At 42.8% G+C, this 23,637-nt stretch overlaps 7 protein-coding genes across 7 annotated transcripts; all 7 read right to left on the reverse strand.

Annotated features, from left to right (window-relative positions):
- Positions 1-151: 151 nt before the first annotated feature.
- Positions 152-1,145, reverse strand: LOC108046240 (larval cuticle protein LCP-30). The gene is made up of 3 exons (XM_017125843.2): positions 1,072-1,145; positions 510-1,009; positions 152-459 (listed from the first exon to the last, which is right to left on the reverse strand). Exons 1-3 carry the CDS (start codon positions 1,087-1,089, stop codon positions 204-206), a joined length of 774 nt encoding a protein of 257 aa, XP_016981332.1. The 5' UTR covers positions 1,090-1,145; the 3' UTR covers positions 152-203.
- Positions 1,146-2,469: 1,324 nt separating this feature from the next.
- Positions 2,470-3,136, reverse strand: LOC108046241 (endocuticle structural glycoprotein ABD-4). The gene is made up of 3 exons (XM_017125844.1): positions 3,079-3,136; positions 2,808-3,017; positions 2,470-2,682 (listed from the first exon to the last, which is right to left on the reverse strand). The coding sequence occupies exons 1-3, from the start codon at positions 3,088-3,090 to the stop codon at positions 2,470-2,472; spliced, it is 435 nt and encodes a 144-aa protein (XP_016981333.1). The 5' UTR covers positions 3,091-3,136.
- A 1,770-nt stretch (positions 3,137-4,906) lies between these two features.
- LOC108046243 (lysine-rich arabinogalactan protein 18) lies at positions 4,907-5,319 on the reverse strand. Its single transcript, XM_017125845.2, has one exon. It carries the CDS (start codon positions 5,240-5,242, stop codon positions 4,997-4,999), a length of 246 nt encoding a protein of 81 aa, XP_016981334.1. The 5' UTR covers positions 5,243-5,319; the 3' UTR covers positions 4,907-4,996.
- Positions 5,320-5,423: 104 nt separating this feature from the next.
- LOC108046239 (endoplasmic reticulum metallopeptidase 1) lies at positions 5,424-9,027 on the reverse strand. Its single transcript, XM_017125842.2, has 12 exons — positions 8,950-9,027; positions 8,364-8,874; positions 8,118-8,292; positions 7,974-8,058; positions 7,692-7,812; positions 7,477-7,631; positions 7,037-7,420; positions 6,803-6,983; positions 6,557-6,741; positions 6,359-6,502; positions 5,804-6,295; positions 5,424-5,745 (listed from the first exon to the last, which is right to left on the reverse strand). Exons 1-12 carry the CDS (start codon positions 8,971-8,973, stop codon positions 5,578-5,580), a joined length of 2,625 nt encoding a protein of 874 aa, XP_016981331.1. The 5' UTR covers positions 8,974-9,027; the 3' UTR covers positions 5,424-5,577.
- A 751-nt stretch (positions 9,028-9,778) lies between these two features.
- Positions 9,779-13,245, reverse strand: LOC108046238 (endoplasmic reticulum metallopeptidase 1). The gene is made up of 11 exons (XM_017125841.1): positions 12,573-13,245; positions 12,339-12,513; positions 12,193-12,277; positions 11,930-12,050; positions 11,717-11,871; positions 11,272-11,655; positions 11,031-11,211; positions 10,787-10,971; positions 10,588-10,731; positions 10,014-10,520; positions 9,779-9,946 (listed from the first exon to the last, which is right to left on the reverse strand). Exons 1-11 carry the CDS (start codon positions 13,195-13,197, stop codon positions 9,779-9,781), a joined length of 2,730 nt encoding a protein of 909 aa, XP_016981330.1. The 5' UTR covers positions 13,198-13,245.
- A 1,660-nt stretch (positions 13,246-14,905) lies between these two features.
- On the reverse strand, positions 14,906-18,422 carry LOC108046249 (endoplasmic reticulum metallopeptidase 1). Its single transcript, XM_017125855.1, has 11 exons — positions 18,356-18,422; positions 17,782-18,298; positions 17,553-17,727; positions 17,412-17,496; positions 17,165-17,285; positions 16,956-17,110; positions 16,516-16,899; positions 16,277-16,457; positions 16,036-16,220; positions 15,838-15,981; positions 14,906-15,777 (listed from the first exon to the last, which is right to left on the reverse strand). The coding sequence occupies exons 1-11, from the start codon at positions 18,374-18,376 to the stop codon at positions 15,109-15,111; spliced, it is 2,637 nt and encodes an 878-aa protein (XP_016981344.1). The 5' UTR covers positions 18,377-18,422; the 3' UTR covers positions 14,906-15,108.
- Positions 18,423-18,757: 335 nt separating this feature from the next.
- On the reverse strand, positions 18,758-23,434 carry LOC108046194 (endoplasmic reticulum metallopeptidase 1). Its single transcript, XM_017125773.1, has 12 exons — positions 23,395-23,434; positions 22,828-23,338; positions 22,599-22,773; positions 22,465-22,549; positions 22,284-22,404; positions 22,073-22,227; positions 21,625-22,008; positions 21,381-21,561; positions 21,138-21,322; positions 20,942-21,085; positions 19,071-19,571; positions 18,758-19,012 (listed from the first exon to the last, which is right to left on the reverse strand). The coding sequence occupies exons 1-12, from the start codon at positions 23,410-23,412 to the stop codon at positions 18,845-18,847; spliced, it is 2,628 nt and encodes an 875-aa protein (XP_016981262.1). The 5' UTR covers positions 23,413-23,434; the 3' UTR covers positions 18,758-18,844.
- Positions 23,435-23,637: the final 203 nt, after the last annotated feature.

Raw genomic sequence — 23,637 nt, forward strand, 5'->3', positions numbered from 1 at the left:
CACTTGTGAAACTAATATGTGCTTGAATCATTAAATGAATCATTAATGAAACACTAACAAGCATTTCAGTTGACCATACTACAAATGTAAAATAATCAAGGCCCCCAAAAAAGAGAATCGTAAACCCCATAATGCAAATTATATCCAAGACTTATGGCACAACAGTTTATTAGCCCGCAACTTTTGACATTTGCACACCACATTTACTTCTTCTTCAGCTTGCCATTTTCCTCGAGATAAGCCAACAACTTGGCCACATAGGGCGGTGGGGGCGGGGCCGTGGGCAGGTGGGCGGCACTGGGCACAAAGCCATTGTCGTCCGCCACGTAGTCCACGCGGTATAGGATGCCATCGGGTCCGGTATATTCGTAGAAGCCCTTCGATCGCAGGCCATCCTCCTCGGTCAACTTTTCGATGCGTCCACTCTCTTCGCCCAGGATGCCGTTCTCCGTTTCCCAACTAGTAGAGAAAGTGTTTAGTAGGCACTATTTTCGAAGATCAATACCCACAGATAGTGATAGCCATCCTGCTCCACGTCGTCCTCCTGGCGGATGATGGCCCAGCCGTTGCCTCCTTCGCCGGTGCCACGTCCCTTGGGCAAATTGGCCGTCGGATCGATCACTGCCGGTGGTGCTGCCGTGGTGGGTCGTGGCGCTGGTCTGGCTGTGGTTCTTGGCACTGTGACGGGCGCACCACCACCTCCTGCTCCGGCTCCACCGCCACCACCACCTCCTCCTCCTCCTCCGCCTGTGTTCTTGTCACCCACGTAGCGTCCATTGTCGCCCTTATAATCCCCGCCAGGACGATCGTCGTGCTGGTACTTGTTGTCGTCGTGGACATAGCGTCCATCGTTGCCGCCGGAGTATCGACCATCGCCGCCTCCGCGATAGCGTCCATCATTGCCACCACGATAGCGTCCATCTCCGGCATTTGCCTTCGTGGGCGGAGGACGATACCGACCATCCGCCTGGGCGAGAACCACCGCCACGTAGGCCAATAGAAGAGCGATCTGCGAAGTCCTGGTTATGTTAATCCACTAACGTGTATGGTATTTCAATCCCGCCGACTCACCGTTACGCGCAGCCACATCGTCGAAGATGAGCAATGAAAAGATCTAGCCGTCGGCCCCCAGCTTTATATCTTTCGGATGCACCCCCATCCGCCCACATGGAATGGAGACACTCGGAGTGGCTTGTTGTGTCTAATTGCCACTGCTCCGACCGGTGACTTGATCAATTAAGCGTTTTGGTTTACGAGGCGATTAATTCATAATTTGTGGGAAAGCAGCTTTCCGATCTGATGGCTCTGCGGGTGATGCGATTTAATGGAGATGAATTGCTAACTGGGATTACTATTAACTCTCGTTGTTTTTTCTTGGTGGTACCTTCAAGATATTCGGACATCGTCTAACCAGCTTCCAAAAGTGGCTGTGTCTTTTAGGACCATGAGATCATTTTTATGGAACTGCCTAAAACTAGGCAATACTATTTTGAATTGCTGAGAAAAATCATCATAATATTCCCCTTATACAAATTATAATCTAATCTATGCTTTATATATTTTTCACTTCAAAGTTAATAGCCTATTTAAGTACTTGTCTCAAATTAATTGCAACATAAGCTGTAATCGAAGTAGCTTTCAAAATTATACTTATCTCGAAATATGTATAAACGTTAATTGTTTTGACTCACTTCTAAAATGCCAATCGATTGGACATAGAACTTTGGAAATCTTATCTAGTAAAATCAGGCGTTTTTTACTATTCACATAATTGTGGGATATTAAAAAATCGGGTTTTTTGTAAATTCATGTGCCTTAACGATAAAACCTAAATATTCAGGGCATATTCTGATTCACACTGTTCAGTTTAATTAACTATTTCCAAGGGGGTTATTTGACTGAAGTCTATTTTTAGCATTTCTATAGAATAAAAAGGCTATACCTATTTAAAAAAATGTACACAATTTATAAATCAAATTGTTTTATAACATTTGTTTTCCGAAAACAACCAAATTAATTACTTAGAAATAAAAGGCAAGTAGGGCAAATTTAACAATTTTGACACGAATTTCGTTATGGTAGACGTCCGATCACCGCAGTTTTCAAACTTGTTATGCGTTTAACACTTACCAAATACAAATACGATAATAAAAGTTACAAGTTTCTAGCTTGTAAACACAGCTCGCAAACTGTATAAAAAACAAACGTCAAACGGACATTGCTATATCAACTAGTTAAGAATATATATACTTTATAGGGTTGTAAATGCCTTCTTTCTGGGTTACAAACAAAATTATTATGATTACCTTTTCATAAGTTGATTAGTACGAGTATAAATTTCGCAGCTAAATCATTTGCTAATCATTGAAAAGCTTTTCAACATTTTGTTGTTGTATGGCCAGTTTTATTGTTAATTCGCACACGTTTTGTAAATGAGTAGAACCGGGTAATTTGAGTGGAGGTGGGCCCCTAGCCCCGTCGGTTGTTGAACCCACCCGGCTGATCTTGCGGCGGCGGTGGAGCGGTGGCCAAGTAGGCCAGTGCCTTCTGGATCGCAGGCGGGATGGGTGGCGGTGTGGGCAGGTGGTCGCCCTGCGGCTGGAACCCATTCTCGTCCGCCAGATAGGTTATCCGAATCGGGATGCCCTCGGGTGAGGTGTAGGAGAAGGAGCCCTGCGCGACCTTTTGCGCCAAAGAGCAGATGAGATTTAAATGTGGGTTAGTTGTACAATGGGTTCATTTGGCAAATTGGTAGCCGGCAAATGCCAAGCACGATTTTCAATTCACCGCCTTCCTTCCCAACTCACCTGTCCCGCATTGTCGGTGCCTGGGTTCTTGAGATAGCCCTCCTCCTCGGCGTTGATCCCGTTGCCCGTCTCATACAGATACTTGTAGGAGCCATCGAAGTTCACCTCCTGCTCCTGCCTGATGATGGGAATGGGCTCTCCTTGGGCCTGGGGTCTGCCTTGGGGTCTGGCCTGGGCCAAGCTGAGCAGCAGGGCTGCTACTACAAGCATCTGCAAAGAGTTGGGGCCGATTTTAGTAGGGTGCATCCCATGGAGCCCTCTTCCACCTTACTGGGTACTGCATGTTGCTGTATCGTATATCCTTTGATCCTCGCTGGTCGTCTGCACCGGGTCCGTCTCGAGCCGTTACTGTGGCCAACAGAGGCGGCTCTTTGCATATTTATACCAATTCGCGTGAACTTTACACACAGACACACTCGTGCAGCTGGAGATTTACGAGTGAGTGTCTAGCATTTTGAAGACCCGCCGATCGGAAGCCTGCCCGGTGGCTGATGCCATCTTCCCATGGAGCGTTCATGAACCGAATCATGAATCGAATCCACCCACAAGTGCACGACCCATCCGATTTGTGTTCGCCGCTGTTGCTGCAATTTGTCGAATGAGTTGTTCACATGACAACCTGTCGATGTCACAGTATGAATTGATGCTTGAGTTCTTTAAACATCTGTATCAAAATATCTTAAATAAATAAAAATCAATTTAAAAAGGGTTCATTTTAAATTTGAATATATTTACAGAAATTAAATTGTCAGGCATTTATTTTAATTAGATTTAAAATTAATTAATAAATTCATACTATAATATTAAGAGGCCGATGAAGCAATAATGAATTTCGAATTGGCATTATTTAAAACAAGAGAGAACGCTATAGTCGGGTGCCCCGACTATCAGATACCCGTTACTCAGGTAAAGGGAGTGCGAGGGAGATGGAGATAGAAACTTTGATCACGCATTTCGATAGGTATTGATAAACACAATAAAACTGCATTTTTACTTTTCCGAAATATTTAAATTTTTAAAATCGTATATAAGCTATTGTGGGCGTTAAAGGGGGCGTGGCACCAGTTTGAAACAAACTTGCGCTGCGTAGGAACTCCTAGAATCTGCATGCAAAATGCCAATCTTCTAGCTTTTATAGTTTCCGAGATCTCAGCGTTCATACGGACAGACAGACAGACAGACAGACAGACGGACAGACAGACGGACAGACGGACAGACGGACATGGCTAGATCGACTCGGCTAGTGATCCTGAACAAGAATATATATACTTTATAGGGTCGGAAACGCTTCCTTCTACCTGTTACATACTTTTGCACGAATACAATATACCCTTTTACTCTACGAGTAACGGGTATAAAAACCAATCCAATATACTTTCCTCACTTTACTCTTATTAAATTAAAATTTAACTAAGTACACACAGACTAAATTGTTGGTTCCTGGTTAAAATTACATTAAATTTTTATTGAATACTTAACCTAAAAAAATATTTTTTTAAGTTATTGTGAAAACTTAACAATACAAAATGTTACAATTCAAATGTGAGAAGTATTCAATTTAAAATTGTACTTGTTTTCAAGGTATTATCTCGGCACCTCTTTAACTGACTTTTCATCTCGTCATTGCCAAGAAAGCATCCCACTTAGGCAATGCCCACTGTGCACCTGCATTTAGTGGGGCGTTGGTGGTTCGATCATCTCGAGTCGTGTTGTACATGGCCGGCTTGTGGCATTCATAACTCTTCCTCGATTGCATGCGACGGACAGAGACAGCCTGCTGCATTCCTACATCAATTTGTCAGCTCGATCATTAGACATTTAACTCGGCTCTTGGATGATCATCACGCCGGGGATTATGATTGCCACCTGACCATGATCATGTCTGGCCAACTGACTTACCCACCGACTGAGTGTGGCAAGTGCCGCTTGACCTTTGCGGCAGGCGGGCAGATGTTTTTGGGAACAGGTCCGGCCAAAAGGCGGTAATGAATGGGGCGTTCGGTTGGGCAAATGCCAGTTACCCCAGAAATAGAACCCCAGCTGCCCAATGCTACGTGAGATAGTTAACATCGATTTCGTATTGAGTATGCAAGAGGCGGTTTTTGTTTGTTTTGGTGTTTTTTATTTTTAGGCTATTCAGGTGATACGGATCGTTTGAAGTGGCGGCATCGTGGTTCGGAGTGATGGTTCTATCCGCTCTTCTTGTTGAACAGCAGGGACAGAAGCTGCTGCTTGAAGGGCTTCGCGGTGGTGGTTGTAGTGTCAGTGTAAGTGGGCGATGTGTACGAGGGGCTGGTCGTGTAGGTGTACGTGGTTGTCGTAGGCGATGACGGAGTGGTAGTAGTCGAATAAGGAGGCGTGGAAGTAGGCGGGGAACCTCCTTGTGCGATGGCCACAACAGCAGACAAGATGACGAGGACGGCGAAGAACTTCATGTTGATTGGTTTTGGTGGGTTTTGGAAATGCTAGCTGTTGCTGGAAGAGCTGGTGAACTCTGAGTGTGCCTTTCGATGGGCCAGGGCTCACTTTTTATACGCATCTTGCGGCTGCACACGTTGTGCCACCGAATGTTTGCACAAATGGCATCTGTACCGTTTGGAACATTGCTTGCTCTTCCCCCACCAAATGTTTGTCTAGCGGCGCATTGTGAAATGCAGCATCCAATGTTTGATCCCCATTCATTTCCCCATTCATACACACCTGAAAAAAAAAACTTAAACTTTTCGATTCGGGAGTGTCAATGACTTGGTATTTTAATCAGCCAACTTTCCTAGAATATATGGCGTTCGTAGCTACTGGGCCACTGCATGGAGAAGGCAAAGTCGGGAAGTGTGGCCAGGAACTCTTCGCTCAGCGCATCCCGCTTGTCATGGGGACTCACATAGTGTCCGGAAACGCCCATCTCAAAAACAGGCTCATCAAAGTTGCCGTTGTCCTTCTAGAAAGTCAGTTAATTAACAATATAATAGAAGAGATTAGAGGATTAGAGCACCAACCGAAAGTTCCACGAAGAACTCGATGGGCGTGTTGTCGATGCCGTAGGTAATCATGACCTCCAGAGGGGGCCTGTAAGTGGCCGGATTGTCCAACATGCCCGGGGCAAATGTCCATCGAAGCAATCTCACGCCATCCAGCGGCTTGAAGAAGAGGCCCATGTTTGGGGGTCCAGTCAGGCGGAACTCGAAGCGCACCTGATAGCCACCGGGAAGAACTGTCTTGTTGAGAAACTCCAAAACAGTGGGATATGGCAGATCCACGAGCTCCTCTCGTGCCAACCAAAGTGCATTTTTGCGGGCACTACAATATCGGTAGCAGGGAATCCCGCACATCAACTCCGAGTCGCAGTCCTCGCCCAGGAGAACTAGGTCGGTCAGATTCATGGAATCCCGCAGAGGGGCCTCTTTATTACGATCGCCCAGGTGGAAATAGTAGCCAGAGTCCTCGAGGCTCAGAGAACCATTGTACTCGAAGAACTTACGATGCACTTGCTGCTCCAACGAAAAAATACAATTAGTAATCATGATATAAATATTATAAAATATTCCACTCACCATAAAGTCCGCTCGCATCACATTCGTCTTGGCGCGGTAGGGGAATCCCACATCCGAGACGGAAATCATGCAGAAAATAAACATGACGACTGCCAAACCACCCAGCATGCAATTGGGTCGACGGAAAATATTAATTAGGGGAGCCTAAAAATGATCTAATATTTTGTAAGGTTCAAGAAAAGAAGAAACTTATCTTACCGCAAAGGACAGGGCCAGAATAGTGCCAAAGGCACACAAAGCACCAATCAGTAAATCCGGATTGGTGGACACACCGAAACGACCTACCATCGGAATGAGGATGAGTATGAACATGTGAAACAAGTAGGCGTGATATATGAAGGGTAGTATCTGGAAGACAATCAGCACCAGAGACCAAAGATAGCCTGTAATTGTATAGTTTTTAAGAAAAGCTCTTTACATTCAATAAAAAAAAATAAAAATTACCTCGACAATGCAGCCGGGTCAGCAGATTAATGATCAGAGCTGCGACATAGAAGATGAGGGAGATCAGGAATAGGTATGCACTACGGTATTTAAGGGCTGTTGTGGCCAAGCACAAGATGGCCAAAAGGACACAGTTGGCATGTCCGACTATATGTAAGTAGTAGGTGTGAGGGATCTTCTCCTGCAGTTCAAAATTATAACAAGTATTTAAGTTTCCAGAAAGATTAAACTTACAGTTTTCTTATACGTCAGATATAGAGTCATAGGTAGAACTAGCCCAATGACCGAAGGGCAAATGTACAAGCCAATCACTAGCCAACTATTACTGAAGTAAGTCAACGTGCGATTTCCCGCATCGTAGAAGACTGCCATGAGCAGGGGGAAACCTACAGCAAGAAGGACTCCTGCGAGGGCCAGTAGAAACAGAAGGCCAAACACCCCAGCATAGGTGCCCATTGACTGGCCCGTGACTCTTGACATGCGCCACAATGAGACACAAACGAGGATGATGGCTCCAAAGGAGAAGCAGAGATTCAGGGCCAAGCTCGTCGACTCCTGATAGTGGACAAAGAACAGGCCAATAAAGTCGAAAAACACAGCATGTCCCAAAGCATGTGCCTGTTTGGAAAAAGATTAAATCAGATGACTAATAACATTCGAAAGATGAAACCCACCTCAGTGTCATACATTTCCTCAGCATTCGATATACTCCACACCAGGGCCAACAAATTGTCACCGGAATTCTGCAGAGAGTCGCGGCTTATCACCGTGTAGCGATCGAATTTCGTGTGGTATACGAAGCCATTGTAGACGCCAGCCATATCCAAGCCTGGAAGAGAAGACCCCTTAAGTCCTATTCAAGGAGGAACTCCTGGTCCTAGATACCAACCTGGCACCACTCCAAAGTCACGAAAGACCCTAAAGTCGGTATCCGATGGTATAATCCCGGCCTCGAACATCTCCTCCGCCGTAGTGGTAGCGAACGGGTGTGGGGCACTGTTTCTGTAATGCTAAGATAAGGCAATCGATTAGATTAATTGATCAGCAGCCAGACGGGTGATATCGTCCATATCGGAAATGCGATCAAGGCAATGCTTTCCAAAGTAAACATTAATCTTCAAATACTTTGCAGACTTTCAGGGGGTTTATAGGAGAACTAAAAATAACCTACTTCCATCAGCCACGGGTGATTGGGACCGCCCTGGAATAGCAGATCGCGTCCACCAGCACCGGCCGAGTCCAAGTTGAGAAGTGCCCTGTTCATACGAACAATTATATGATTATACAGAGATTTTCAAAAGATAAATTTACTCACTTGCAATTGGCAGCCCACCTGTGCTGAGTGACAAACCCATGTGAGCCCTGCATCGGTTGCTCCTCGGCTCCGTTGAATAGGAATATGATGGGGTGCAGGAAGGGATCCCCTGAACTGGCCACCAGACGAAGCACTTCAAGCATTACGACAACCATAGCGGCATCATCACCGGCCCCTGAAAGGAATACAAAAATTATTAAAAATTATTATTGAATCACCGGAAATATCAATTTATATTAAACTTACCAGGTGACCCCGGCTTGGTGTCGTAGTGACTGTTCACTAGAAGGTAATTGCTGCTGTTTGAACTCTTCGTACTCAGTCTCACGATCACATTTTGCACACCTTGATAGTGATTGGTGAGGCCCTTAATCAAATAGGAACCGGATGCGCGTTGCACCTCCACCTCCATTTCGTAGATATCATCACGTAATACCTGGCGCACTTTTTCAATTTCGTCGAGGAGAAGATTTACAACGGTGACTTCATTGTTAACATCACCCACCACTCGGGGTCCCAGCTGGCTTATTTTCAACAGTATATTCTGTGCTCTTTCGGCCACAAACTGTCCTGGTTTATCCGCCTCCTCGGAGATCCTGATTCCGGTGGGCAGAGCCTGGAAAAGTGGGTAGATGACGGCGAAGAAGAGCCCCACCCAGAAGAGAAGATAGGTGGGGGCAAAGTACCAGGAAAACTGCTTGGGCCACTTCTTCACTTCCTCCACCTCGACGTTCACGTTATCAGATTCTAAAAGAGTCTGGGGAAACACCAGAATTTCACAAATTATGTTCTGAGGAATTTAGCCGGAATTTATGGGGATTGAGTCACACACCTTGCCGTCCTTTGTAGCACCCATTGTTGACTTGCTAGAGATTCGAGAACCGTCCAAGCAAGAGCACCTTCCACGACTCTCGACGCACGACTAACCTTTCCGACATCTCAATCCGCAATTTAAAATTGTGGTTTGGGTTTATGATGCGATATGGTTGATATCTTCAGCATAGTATAAAGATATTCGATATTTATGGCTATATGGCGCGTGTTATTTACGCTTTCCTATCGGAATGCGTACATACCAACCAAAACTTTCGAGTATGCCATCGATAAAATCCCAACCTTTCGATCTTTTGCGGCCCTCGAGGGACTGACGAGTTGATTACCCAAACCAAAATCATTACCGCTGACTTTGCCCCATATCGTAATCACAATTGTTGGCTATGGCGGATTTATGTATTTATTGAGTCGCATCTGGTCGGCAGTCCCATGATGGGCCCAAAGTCAAGGCCGTAATTTCCACCCAATTTAGTAGTTTTAACCAAACCAAAACCAACAAATCTTCCACTTTAAAGGATGGAAAGTCCAATAAGCACGATTTACTCATGCCAATATCATAAAACCTTGACTTGCTGTTTTTTGGATTTTTAATGGCACTTCTTGGCAATTGTGGATTTATAGCATCGCATCTGGTCGGATGTTTATTGCGCCTCGTTTACCAGTACACTTTGATCAATGATCATTTGAGTATCTTTATGACATTCTTTCATAAACTTGATCGAAAAAGTAAAATAGTTCGCTCCCAAAATTGAGAAATATGGTTTTTCATAAGTTCTTAACTTAACTTTTTATTTTTGTACCAAATATTAATACTAATTTACAAAGTCTCAGAAAATGTAACGTTCATAGGAACTAGGCCACTCCATGGGGTGAGCAAAGTCCGGTAGATCCTCAATGAACTTCAGAGTCGTCGCATCACGCTTACTCAGATGGCTCATATAGTGCCCAGAGATACCCAACTCAACCAGCGGCACTTCGAAGTTGCCGTCGTTCTTCTGCAGAATGAAAATACAAATTTTTAAGTTAAATAAAGTCACTTAAATAACATTATTAACTACCCACCGTCATTTCAAAATGGAATTCGACTGGCGAGTTGTCGCTTCCGTAGCCAAAGAAGATGTGATATGGAGGCTTGTAGACTGATGGGCTGTCCAGCATTCCCTGGAGGAATGACCAGCTCAGCATTTTTACTCCTTCCCGGGGTTGCACAAAGAAACTCATCCTCGGCGGACCTGATGACACTATGAAGTCAAGGCGAACCCTCGGATCGGACTCAGTTCCCGAAACCGTCTTATTCAGAAGCTGCAAAATCGGAGAACCAGGTAGATCGACGGGCTCATCACGGGGCAGCCAACGGGCATCTTTCACGGCGGTACACCAACGATGGTTAAAGCACGGCATGCCACACTTCATCTCCGTTTCGCATTGCTCGTCGAGGCGCGTAAGTCCAGTAAGATTGATTTTGTCCAGCAGCGGAGCCTCTAGACGCCTATCCTGCAAGTCGAAGTAGTATCCACTGTCCTCTAGACTGAGGGATCCATCATACTCGTAGAACTTACGATGCACCTCCTAAAACCCATGCAAGATATTTAATTAAGAAATGTTCGTTAATTATACTTAATAACGCTTAGCTCACCAGAAAGTGAAGACGCATCACATTTGTCTCGGCCCGATATGGAAATCCGACGTTCGACACAGAGATCATACAAAAGATAAACATCACTAGAGCCAAACCACCAACCATGCTCTTTGGACGCCTAAAGATATTCAGCAAAGGTGCCTAGGGAGAATCTTCAATCAACTGATAATTTCTTTAACCAAAAGACAATCTCTACCAGAAAGACCATGGCCAGAATTGAACCCAGGGCGCACTCCAGGGAGATCAGCAAGTCGGGGTTGGCATCCATGCCCTTGCGGCTAGTCATCGGAATGGTGATGACCAGAAGAGCATGGAACAGATAGGTGAAGTACAGATAGGGGAGAATCTGGCAAACGCCAAGCACCACAGCCCAGAGATAACCTAAATTAGACGAGAAGGTGTCATTAAACTCACATTTCTATCTCATTCTGGTCTCTTACCCTTGTCATGAAGTCGACTAGCCAGGTTAATGATTAAAGCTCCCAGGTAGAAGAACACACACATCATAAAGAGATAGGCCGTTCGAATGCCAACAGCCGTAAGTAGAATGCAAAGTACTGCCAGCAGAACACAGAAGGCATGTCCCACGATCTGAAGATGGTAGGTGTGCGGAATCTTCTCCTACGGATCAAGAAAATGTTTGTATAAATATTGAAACAATAAGACATTCTGCACACTTACATTGGGTCGCAGAGACAAGTAAAGAGTCGATGGTAAGACTAGTCCAATAATTGAGGGGCAGATGAAGAGGCCTATGACCAACCAGCTGTTGCTGAAATAGGTCATCGTGCGATCTCCGGCATCGTAGAACACCGACATTAGCAATGGAAATGCAAGGGCCAGCAGAAAACCCAGAATTGCCAGGAGGAACTGCATCCCAAAGGCTCGGGCATAGGTGCCCACTCTCCGATCCGTTACCTTGGCCATTCGCCATAAAGAAATACAAATAACAAGGATGACTCCCAGGGAGAAGGAGATGTTAAGGGCCGTCCCCGTAGACTCCGTGTAGTAAACGAAGAAAAGCCCCAGATAGTCAAAGAAAACCGAGTGACCCTCTGAGTGAGCCTGATTCAAATAGAAATACATATGAAAAGAGGGTAAAGTAATCACCATTTTCATGACCTACCTCCGTATCATACATTTCCTCGGCATTGGAAATACTTCGAACCAGAGAAAACACATTATCGCCAGTGTTCTGTATCGAACTTCGGGAAATCACTTTGATGCGATCGAACTTTGTGTGGTACACAAAGCCGTTGTAGCAACCAGCCATGTCCAGACCTGGATTAAGATATATATGGCTATTGATACATCAGTCTTAGATATAGAATAAACCCACCTGGCACCGGTCCAAAGTCTCGGAAGATCCGGAAATCCGTGTCGGAGGGTATCAAATCGGCCTGAAAAATTTCCTCGGCCATGGTCGTGGCAAACGGATGCTTGGCACTCTTTTTGTATTGCTGCAGTGCAAAAAAACGATTTTTATTGGATATCGTACAATAAATGCAGATAAGATAAGCGTGCCAGTAAAGCAACACTTTTGAAGTTTTACGGCCCGGTCATTAAGATAAATTTCAAGTGAAATACACGAATTTGACTTGCCTTCATTAGCCAGGGATGGTTGGGACCCCCCTGGAAGAGGATTTCACGTCCGCCGGCACCGGCCGAGTCCAGGTTGACTAGCGCTCTGATTTAAAGACAACAAATTTAAAAAGAGAGTTCCCTAAAAGATATAATAATGTACTTACTTGCAGTTGGCAGACCAACGGTGGTTGGTTATAAACGAATGCGATCCGTGGAAGGGCTGCTCTTCGGCGCCATTGAATAAGAACACAATGGGGTGCAGGAAGGTCTCCTCAGATGTGGCCATTAAACGAAGAGTTTCCAGCATGGTGACAACCATAAGTTCGGCATCGCCAGTGCCTGCAAAGATATTAATAATCAATCCCCTTTTATGGTACAAAGCAATAATATTCACTTACCCACACTGCTGGGCTTTGAGTCGTAATGACTGTTTACCAATAGATAGGAAGTGCTGTTGGAACTTTTGGTACTCAGCTTCACCACTACGTTTTGAATGCCCTGGTACATATTTATCATTTGCCAGTGGAGAAAGGCACCACTGGAGTGCTGTACGTCCACCTCCATCTCATAGAGATCGTCTCGCATCTCCTCACGCACTTTTGATATCTCGCTTAGTAGAAAATCCACCATAACCACTTCGGTCACGTAATCCCCGGCTATCTTCGGACCCATTAAATCGAGCTTGATCAGTATGCTTTCCGCGCGTTGTGCCACAAAAGTGTTTGGCAAGTCGGATTCCTCATCTATCTTAACACCAGTTGGCAGGTAATTAAAAAGCGTGTAGCTCACTGCGAAGAATAGTCCGACCCAGAAGAGCAAGTACACAGGAGAATAGTACCAAGGCAGTTGCTTTGAAAAACTTTTCTTCTCCCTCAAATCCATCAAAGTTTCATTGCTGCAGCCCTCTTCAGGATCCACTGTACCAGTAACCAATTGCAAGGTATTCTTTTCATTATATTCTGTTGACGGTTCCGAATGTTCTAAAGACGTATCCTCTTTAAAACCTCCATTGTTGTGCTCCATAATGATAATTCAGTACTCCAACCAGCATCAAATCACAACGAACAATCGCACGCGACTGAGCAAACCTCCGGTAAGTTTATCAATTTTAAGCCTTTTTAAGGCCGGAGAGAGATTGCTATCCAACTCGGAACCCCCAAGTCCCAGTATATTTATGGTGCATATATATAATTTACAATCTTTCTAGAGTCAAAGTCTTCGGCAATCTTCATAAAGTGATTTTTTTTTATCGTGACATCTGAATATCGCTCCTTAGATATGTGAAACGAGAAAAAATGTCTGACATAATATATCGACCAAAATATCACATTAAGAAAAAAAACATCAAATCTAATTAAAATGAAAACACTATTTTAAGATATCAAAAAACAAAAGTTTTTAACACCTTGATTATATTGATACAATATTGGAAACAATTTGAACGATATTATTAATTCAATTTTTTAAAGAGCTTCATTACTATAAAGGATCAATTTTCAAAATAAGTTTTATTCTTTATTTTAAAAGCCAATTTAAACAGTTTTGGAAAAATTAAAGTTAGTGCGTTAAAAATAACAATATCAAGATCGTTCGATATTAGTTTGCTAAAGATTTCCCTTTAAGACCCAACCATGTCGAGTAAGGGCCCATGAATATTAGCAACATTATTGCTATATAAAGATATCAAAATGGCGCCATAAGCTTTGTATCGATTTTATAAACCCTAAATCAAATACGATAAAAAGATAAGAATTAGATAACATACTAATCAGTATGTCATTTGGCAACACTTAAATCACAAAGGCAGTTTCTTTTCGGGCAGGTAATGGATGAATTTCTTTAACTAGTTCTGATAAAATATTTGGTAACAAATTCGATGTCACGTAAACTAAACACTGTTGAAAAATTAGTTTAAACTTAAATGAGATCGCTAAAGCCAATGTTGTAAGAATATACAACAATTTTGTAACTTCTATCTCCTTAATGCGTAAATTTTAGTAGAACTTTAAATAATATTGATTTACAACCATAAAAGTTATAGATAATATATGCCTTAAATATCGAGGGCCATCCATGGCATCAATATAGTCTTGTTAAGTCCATCACAAATGAAAAACGAATATTATTGCAAAGAAAGTGCAACAACCTCACAAGACTGCTATTATTAGATCCGGTCTTGAACCTATTCCATTTATTTATATGATAGAAAAGAAGACTACGAGCACGAACAAATAAAAGAAGTAACAAAATGGTAACACCTGAAGAGACATTACCATCAAACACCAATAGTAGCCAATAGTAGGAAAAATGTCACGGCTAACAAAAACTTGTTTATTAATGCTTAGAAAGTCAATTATCAAGAAGGGGCAAAAGTTTTCTATTTACTTAAAAACCTATTTATTGCATGTAATAGGCTTGCATTGGGCTTTAGTTCAGTTCTGTAAAAAAATAGTATTGAAATTAATGTGGGTATAGCACTAAAACTTCTACCTCTGACATATACTTTAGTGGTATTTTACACGCCGATTTCGAAGGCATATTCATTATAAGCCTTGGCGATATTTACTATAAATTAAATATATTAAATGACTTAATGTTCAATCCAAGTACATTCCAAGAACATTAAGTCATTAAATCTATTCGATTTATCTAGTCGAGCCAACTGACATGACTCTTTGTTTCCAAGCCGGAAGCAACAAAATTTTCATCGAATATCTGAAACTCATAAAAATCGACGGTATCGCTCGCTACTCGTGTATCGACATTTTTTTTATTAAACTGTTCTATATTAACTTTGATATAAACAAAATTTTCTTATCTGAAATCTTAAAGGCTGAAGTCATAAATTCACATATTTTTATGGATCCCTTCGGGCAGATAATGAATGAAATTTATTGTACAATTGTTAATGGTATGCCTAAAGCTAAATACTACTTAAAATATATATCGGTTAAATATAGATGGCCATTCCATGACATGGACAAAGTCAGGAAAGGCGGCAACAAATGCCGTAGCCTCTGGATCCCTATCAAATTCATAGCTGACCCAGTGACCCACAGCTGCGATTTCCACAGTGGGGTCATTAAAACTACCATCGCTCTTCTCCATATCGATGAAGAATTTTAAAGAGGAATTATCTGTTCCATAGGAATGGAAGATCTGGTAGGGCGGCTGGAACTCTTCAGGTTCGTCCAGCATTTTCCTCACAAATGACCAGTCTTCCACCTTTGCCGAACCCACCGGCTGAATAAACAGATTCATGTGCGGTGGTCCGGACAGCTCGAACTGGAATCTTGCCGTTGTGCCAGACTCCAATACCGTCTTGCCCAGAAACTCAAGGGTGAGTTCTCCGGGAATGATGACCTCCGATTCGCGAGGCAGCCATCCATCCCACTGGCGCCACTTGCACCAACTGTAATAGAAGCAAGGAATGCCGCACATCACATAATTGTCGCAGTTATTCGCAACGGGCTCTAATCCTGTCAGATCGAGAGCAGAGTCCTGGAGCGGATCAAAGGACCTCCTGTCCTGATAGTTGAAATAATAGCCGGAATCGCTTCGACTCACGGAGCCATCGTACTCGTAGATAACTCGACGAGTGTGCTTTAAAGGACATAAAGAACATCAATATATTGGACATCTTAATCGAAAGTGCAAGCTTACCAAGCAGTTTGCCCGCATCACATTAGTTTTGGGACGATAAGGAAAGCCCACATCTGAGACCGCAATCATGCAGAAGATAAAGGTGACTACTCCAAGTCCAAGGAGTATGAGCTTTGGCCAGCGGAACATATTAATAAATTGTGCCTGTGGAATCAGCGTTATATATAAATGAAAAAACCATTCCTGAATAAGTCTTACCGCATATCCGAGGGCAAAGAAGACGCACACACCACACACCAGGGCAATAATAAGGTCGGGATTTGTATTGGCACCATTCCTTCCCAATACCGGAACAAATATCACAAAGAACATGTAGAAAATGTAGCAGAAGTAAGAAAAGGGTAACACCTGAAGACACATCACAATCAAAGCCCAATAGTAGCCTGAAAAATAGCAGTGTTTAAAAATCTTTAAAATTAATGGTCATAACAAATCATACCACGATCGTGCAGCGTGCTCACTAGGTTAATCAGAAGTGCACCCCCATAAAAGATCATCGAAATCAGGCACAGATACTGAGATCGAATACCCATGGCAGTCAAAATAAGAGCCAGCAGAGCTTGGACAACCAAGTGGGCGTGCAGGCTCAACTGGAGATGGTAGGCGTGGCTAAGTTGATCCTGTAATTCATTAAAAAGCTGTAGAAAGGATAAAAGTTATCGAATTGGGTAGACTTACATTGGGCTTCAGGGTATAGTACAGGGTCAATGGGAGTACGAGACCGATAATTGCGGGAACAACGAAGAGACCAAATACTAGCCAGGTGCTAGTGAAGTAAGTCAAGGACCTATCTCCAGCATCGAAAATGACAGCCATCAAGAGAGGCAGGCATATGCTCAGCAAAAATCCCACCACGTGCAGTCCCAGGATACTGAGGAACCAAATCGATAGCTGAGGAAGCGTTACCTCCTCCGACTGGCGAGACATTCTCCAAAGAGAACTACCAACCAAAACCAGACATATCACTCCAATCAGGCAGTTCAGAATAATAGCAGTGGTCTCGGTGTAGTACACAAAGAACAAGCCCAGAAAGTCAAAGAACACTGCGTGGCCATCATCACTCTAAAAGTTACTTTTTTCACAGTATTGTTTTAGTTTATTGATATGGTTTAACTCACCTCTGTTCCGTACAACTCACTGGCATTGCTGTATGCACGCACTAGAGCAAGGACATTGTTTCCAGAGTTCTGTATGGATCGTCCAGGAACCGCCTCGACAGTATCGAATACCGTGTGGTATACATAACCGTTCTCAATCTGGGCAATGTCGAGCCCTAAGAAACAATAAATTGTTGTCAAAGATTAGGGCAAGTGATTCATCAACTTACCAGGTATATTCCCGAAATCCCGGAAAATTCGAAAGTCTGAGTCAGAGGGTAAAATTCCACTCTGAAAGATCTCCTCGGCCATTGTGGTGGCAAACGGGTGCTTCGCGTGCTGCCTATAATACTATAAAGATTCGGTTTAGTATTTCAGCAGTAAAAGAAATGACCATAAATTGGTCATAAAGTTCATAAGGTGCATAGTAACTTAAGCCATAAGCTTCTTTTTTTGCTAAAAAAGTATGATTCTTACTTTCATGAGCCAAGGATTATTGGGACCACTCTGAAACAATAAGTCACGTCCTCCGCTTCCGCCCACTTCTAGGTTGATAAAGGCCCTAAAAACAATTATAGTTGCAAATAAAAGTGGCAGTAAAACGTTTTCTCGTCTCACTTGCAGTTGGCTGCCCATTTATGTTGCGTAATGAATCCATGGGAGCCCTGAAGCGGATTTTCCTCGGCACCATTAAACAAAAAGACAAGGGGATGTTCGAAAGGCGTCGACGATATAGCCATTTGGCGAAGGACCTCCAGCATAACCACAACCATAGTGCCATCGTCACCGGAACCTGAAGACCTCTATCAGTGCCTAAAATTTCTATTGATATCCGGAAAATGCTCACCTGGACTGCTTGGCTTGGAGTCGAAGTGGCTATTGAGCAACAGGTAGGACTCACTATCTGAACTCTTTGTACTCAGTTTGACGATCACATTGTGAATACCCTGATACATGTTTACCATATCGTTGAACACGTATCCGCCCGTTGGTGACTGGACATCTATTTCGAGATCGTAGAGATCACTGCGCATCTCGGCACGGATCTTTTCTATTTCATTCACTAGAAACGCAACAGTGGTCACCTCATTCGCATAACTGCCGGTTACTTTGGGTCCAATCCGATCGTAGGTATATAGCTGTTGCTGTGCCCGTTCCGCCACGAATGTTCCAGGATTGAGAGATTCCCGGGAGACGGTCAACCTGTCCGGGAGTCTGTAGTAAAGCGGTATCACGATGGCGTAGAAGAGCGCCAACCAGAGGAGCAGGAAGGAGGGGGCATAGTACCAGGACCATCTCCGGTTGCGGACATGTCCCTTTCTCACCGACAAGGACTCGATGAGAGCAGTGTCGAGGGGATTCTCCTGATAAGCGGGCGGTCAATAAGTTCCTTTTCCTGCATTTTGCAAATCAAAACTCACTTTATCAGTCTTCTCCTCCATTATAAGATTGCTAGCGGCAGCCAATTCAAACCCTTCCGATGCCCGATCCACGCCTAACTGAACGTCTGCACCCCGAGCATATCGACTCGAAGCCTTCCGCCCCGTTAAGGCCCATAAAGATAATGCCGTGTGCCGCTTGATACCCGCCGGTTAGCCGGCGGGGGAACTGCTTTGTCTTGAGGCGCACCAGGGCGGCTGGGACTGAACCATGGCCACGGCCATGGTATCTAAATTGGACGGGTTTACGACTTAATATAAATATACATAAGTGGCGATTCCGACGCACGCGAGGGGCAGCTGCAAATTAAAGCTTATTCATTCGCACGGATGTCTGGCAGATTAAGGTGACGCTTGATGTGGGTATAGAGATTAATATATTTTTCTACTTTATCGCTTGCACTATCGCAGCGCTTGGAATGTCCCGAAAATATAATGAATGCAAAACTAAATTGCTTTTGGAATAAGATCTTAAAAGATATATCGCTTAAACAAAGACGGCCATTCCATGGTGTAAGCAAACTCTGGTAAATCCGCTATGAACTTTAGGGTAGTTGCATCCCTCTCAAAATCCTTGCTTACATAATGTCCGACAACACCTAGCTCAAAAATAGGTTCATCAAAATCTCCATCGGATTTCTGAAAGATAAATAGTAATTAATAAACCTGGTTAACAATTTTAGCAAACGTGACCTACTGCAAAATCAATGTGAAATTTAAATGGAGAATTATCCACACCATAGGAAAGGTATATTTGATAGGGCGCCGAGTATTTTTCCGGTTTGTCCAGCATTGTCCTTATAAAGGACCAATCCTCCACTGCTACTCCTTCCAGTGGCCGTATATACAGGCCCATATGCGGAGGGCCAGCTAGTTCAAATTCGAATCTCTTGGATTTGCCCGATTCTAGGAGGGATGTATTTAAGAGGTTTAATTCCAATATTCCGGGTATGTCCACTTCCTGTTCACGAGGCAGCCAAGCAGCACTGGAGAGCCCTCTACACCAGCTACTCCAGAAACAAGGAATTCCGCACATCACGTACTCATCGCAAGGAGTTTTTATGGAGCTAAGTCCAGTCAAGTTTACGGAATAATCCTGAAGTGGGCGAAGAGCTCGTCTATCCTGGTAGTCAAAATAGTACCCCGAATCGTCGACGCTAAGAGAACCATCATGTTCGTAAAACATTCGGCGAGTTTGCTATAAATCAAATCAACTTTATAATCAATCTAAAACAAGAAAGGAAAGCTAACTTCGGGCGGAGCCGAAGTTGATATACCCTTGCAGAATACTCTGTAAATTATATTCTCCAAAATTATTCATATGATGCATTCTTAATACTCATAAAAAATCCGAACTTCCTAACTTTAACAACAACAAAGTTATGGCATTTCCAATCGTTCAGTTATATGGCAGCTATAGGATATAGTCGGCCGATCCTTATGAAATTTGATAGGTCGGATTGATTGGCCAAAAATAAAATCCATAGAAAATCCCAACTTCCTAACTTTACAAACACCAAAGTTATGGCATTTCCGATCAATCAGTTATATGGCAGCTATAGGATATAGTCGGCCGATCCTTATGAAATTTGGTAGGTCGTATTGATTGGCCAAAAATAAAATCCATAGAAAATCCCAACTTCCTAACTTAACAAACACCAAAGTTATGGCATTTCCTATCAATCAGTTATATGGCAGCTATAGGATATAGTCGGCCGATCCTTATGAAATTTGGTGGGTCGGATTGATTGGCCAAATATAAAACCCATAGAAAATCCCAACTTTCTAACTTTACAAACACCAAAGTTATGGCATTTCCGATCAATCAGTTATATGGCAGCTATAGGATATAGTCGGCTGATCCTTATGAAATTTGGTATGTCGGATTGATTGGCCAAATATAAAACCCATAGAAAATCCCAACTTTCTAACTTTACAAACACCAAAGTTATGGCATTTCCGATCAATCAGTTATATGGCGGCTATAGGATATAGTCGGCCGATCCTTATGAAATTTGGTAGGTCGGATTGATTGGCCAAATATAAAACCCATAGAAAATCCCAACTTTCTAACTTTACAAACACCAAAGTTATGGCATTTCCGATCAATCAGTTATATGGCAGCTATAGGATATAGTCGGCCGATCCTTATGAAATTTGGTATGTCGGATTGATTGGCCAAATATAAAACCCATAGAAAATTCCAACTTCCTAACTTTACAAACACGAAAGTTATGGCATTTCCGATCAATCAGTTATATGGCAGCTATAGGATATAGTCGGCCGATCCCGGCCGTTCCGACTTATATACTGCGTGCAAAGGAAAGAAGGGTGTGTGCAAAGTTTCAATCCGATAGCTTTAAAACTGAGAGACTAGTTTGCGTAGAAACAGACAGACGGACAGACGGACAGACGGACATGGCTATATCAACTCAGGAGGTGATCCTGATCAAGAATATATATACTTTATAGGGTCGGAGATGTCTCCTTCACTGCGTTGCACACTTTTGACCAAAATTATAATACCCTCTGCAAGGGTATAATTAGTTATCAAAAATATTTACTTACTAGAAAGTTAACCCGCATCACACTGGTCTTTGCACGATAGGGAAAACCCACTTCCGAAATAGAGATCATGCTGAATATAAAGGTCACCACTCCTAGGCCAATCAATATAATGGTGGACCATCGAAACATGTTAATTAAAGGAACCTATTAAATAGGCTTATCGAGTTAATGATTATAACGTCTGGTTGAATATTACCACAAATCCGAGTGCGAAAAAGGTTCCCACAGCGCATATCAGGGCTATCAGCATATCAGGATTTACCGAATCTCGATTTCTTCCCATCGCGGGAAAGAAAATCACAAGGAATATGTAGAAAAGGTAGCAGAAGTACACGTATTGAAAAAGTTGAATAAGCTGAACCGTTAATACCCAGTAGTATCCTAAAAATGTAAAATAATAAGAACAAACACATATTATCTTTAGCTATTGCAATCTTACCGCGATCATGTAGGGTACTTATAAGATTTATGAGCAGAGAGCCGATATAGAGAACCAACGATATTATACACATATAGGGAATTCGAAGACCAATGGCTGTCAAAAAAATGGCCAGGAATGCCAGGACCACACAATGGGCATGCAAGCCGATGTAGATCTGGTACGAGTGACTTAACTTTTTCTGTAATTAAATAAATAATACTAAATTCATTTAACTGTATGATTTTACTTTATCTACTCTTACATTTGGCTTGAACGAGTGATATAGAGTCGAAGGCAGTACTAATCCAATGATCGCCGGACAGATGTATAGACCGATCACCAACCAGTTGTTACTGTAATAGTTCAGAGTTCGATCTCCGATATCGTACAGAAGAGCCATTATTAGAGGCAAACTAATGCATAGAAGGCAGCCCAAAAGATGTAGTCCAAAAATGATGACAAAAGCTATAGATATCCTTCCTACGGAAATCTCTGACACATATCCCATTCTCCACAAGGAACAACCAACGAGAAGAATACTTAGTACTGCAAAGCAATAGTTCAGGATTATTCCAGTCTTCTCCGTGTAAGTCACAAAGAAAAGTCCTAGAAAATCAAAGAAGACAGCATGTCCTGCACTGTGTTCCTGTAATATTATAAAATTTATATGTGAATTATTTGAAAAATTATTGGAAAAATATTTTACCCACCTTAGTGTTATACAATTCACTGGCATTGGCAAAAGCTCGAACTAGTGAAAGGACATTTTCTCCTGTGCTCTGAACCGAACGTCCTGGAACAACATCAAAGCTGTCAAATTTTGTGTGATAAACGTATCCGTTGCTGAATTGTGCAATGTCAAGACCTATAACATTAAATAAATATTAATTCGTGATCTCACATTTGTATTTCATCTTTTACCGGGAATATTTCCATAATCTCGAAAGATGCGGAAATCAGTGTCGGAGGGCAGTATTCCAAATTGAAAGATCTCTTCCGCCAATGTGGAGGCAAACGGATGCTTCGAGTGCTGTTTGTAGTACTGCAATAATGTTAATATACATATTAGTTTATATTTTTAATTTTTATTATATTCTCATACCTTTACTAACCAGGGATTATTTGGGCCACTCTGAAATAAGATATCTCGACCACCACTACCACCGACTTCTAAATTGATAACTGCTCTGGGAAATGCAGTTTAGGTAGGTTCTTTAAAAGAGATCTTAAACTTACTTGCAGTTTGCTGCCCATTTATGCTGAGTAATAAAACCATGGGAGGCTTGTAGAGGATTCTCCTCCGCCCCATTAAACAAAAAAACTAATGGATGCTCGAATTTGTCTTCGGAAATTGACATTAGACGCAAAACCTCTAGCATTACTACAACCATGGTACCATCATCCCCAGTTCCTATTTTAAGGGATAATTACAACGATCCTTGAATTATGTATTAAAACTATTTACCTGGACTTCCTGGCTTTGAGTCGAAATGGCTGTTAATCAGAAGGTAGGATGAGCTATTAGAACTCTTAGTGCTCAACTTAGCAACCACATTCTGGATGCCCTGATAAATGCTAGTCATTGTTCCCACCACATAGGTACCTGTTGGCTGCTGGACATCTACCTCCAAATCAAAGAGATCGCTGCGCATTTCTCCCCTAATCTTTTCCACCTCATTTAAGAGAAATGCAACGGTGGTCACCTCATTCGCTATACTCCCGACCACTTTGGGTCCGATACGATCGAATTCGTAGAGCACTTTCTGTGCTCTCTCGGCCACAAATTCCCCGGGCTTAAGTGGCTCGTCGGCTATCGTGATTCGGTCTGGAAGCCGATAGAAAAGCGGAAGTACGATCGCGTAGAATAGCACCACCCAGAGGAGGAGAAAGGAGGGGGCATAGTACCAGGGCAGTCTCCTTCTCAACTTTTTTTCCTTCGACAAAACATTGTAGAGAACAGTGTCCGAGTAGCTTGCCTAAAATGTAAAGTGATTAATATTCCTAGATGAAGTGGTTATTAATAAGTACTCACTTTATCGCCGTCAGCCATATTTCCAGCCAAATTCTCCGGGGAGAGAACCTTTCTGATGCCCAATTGTTTCGCTACTGAATGTTTGTCGTCCGATTGCTTCGGATTCAACCGATACTTCTCAACATATAAAGATAACAGCCCAAAGGCAACAACAAACAACATGGAAAACCAATCATTCTATGATAGCGCCGATTTGGATTTATAATTTAAAATCCACTTGCAGGTCTGTTGGGATCTATGCAC

This window comes from Drosophila rhopaloa, unplaced genomic scaffold (assembly GCF_018152115.1).
Source record: "Drosophila rhopaloa isolate 14029-0021.01 unplaced genomic scaffold, ASM1815211v1 contig_115, whole genome shotgun sequence".
NCBI lineage: Eukaryota > Metazoa > Arthropoda > Insecta > Diptera > Drosophilidae > Drosophila > Drosophila rhopaloa.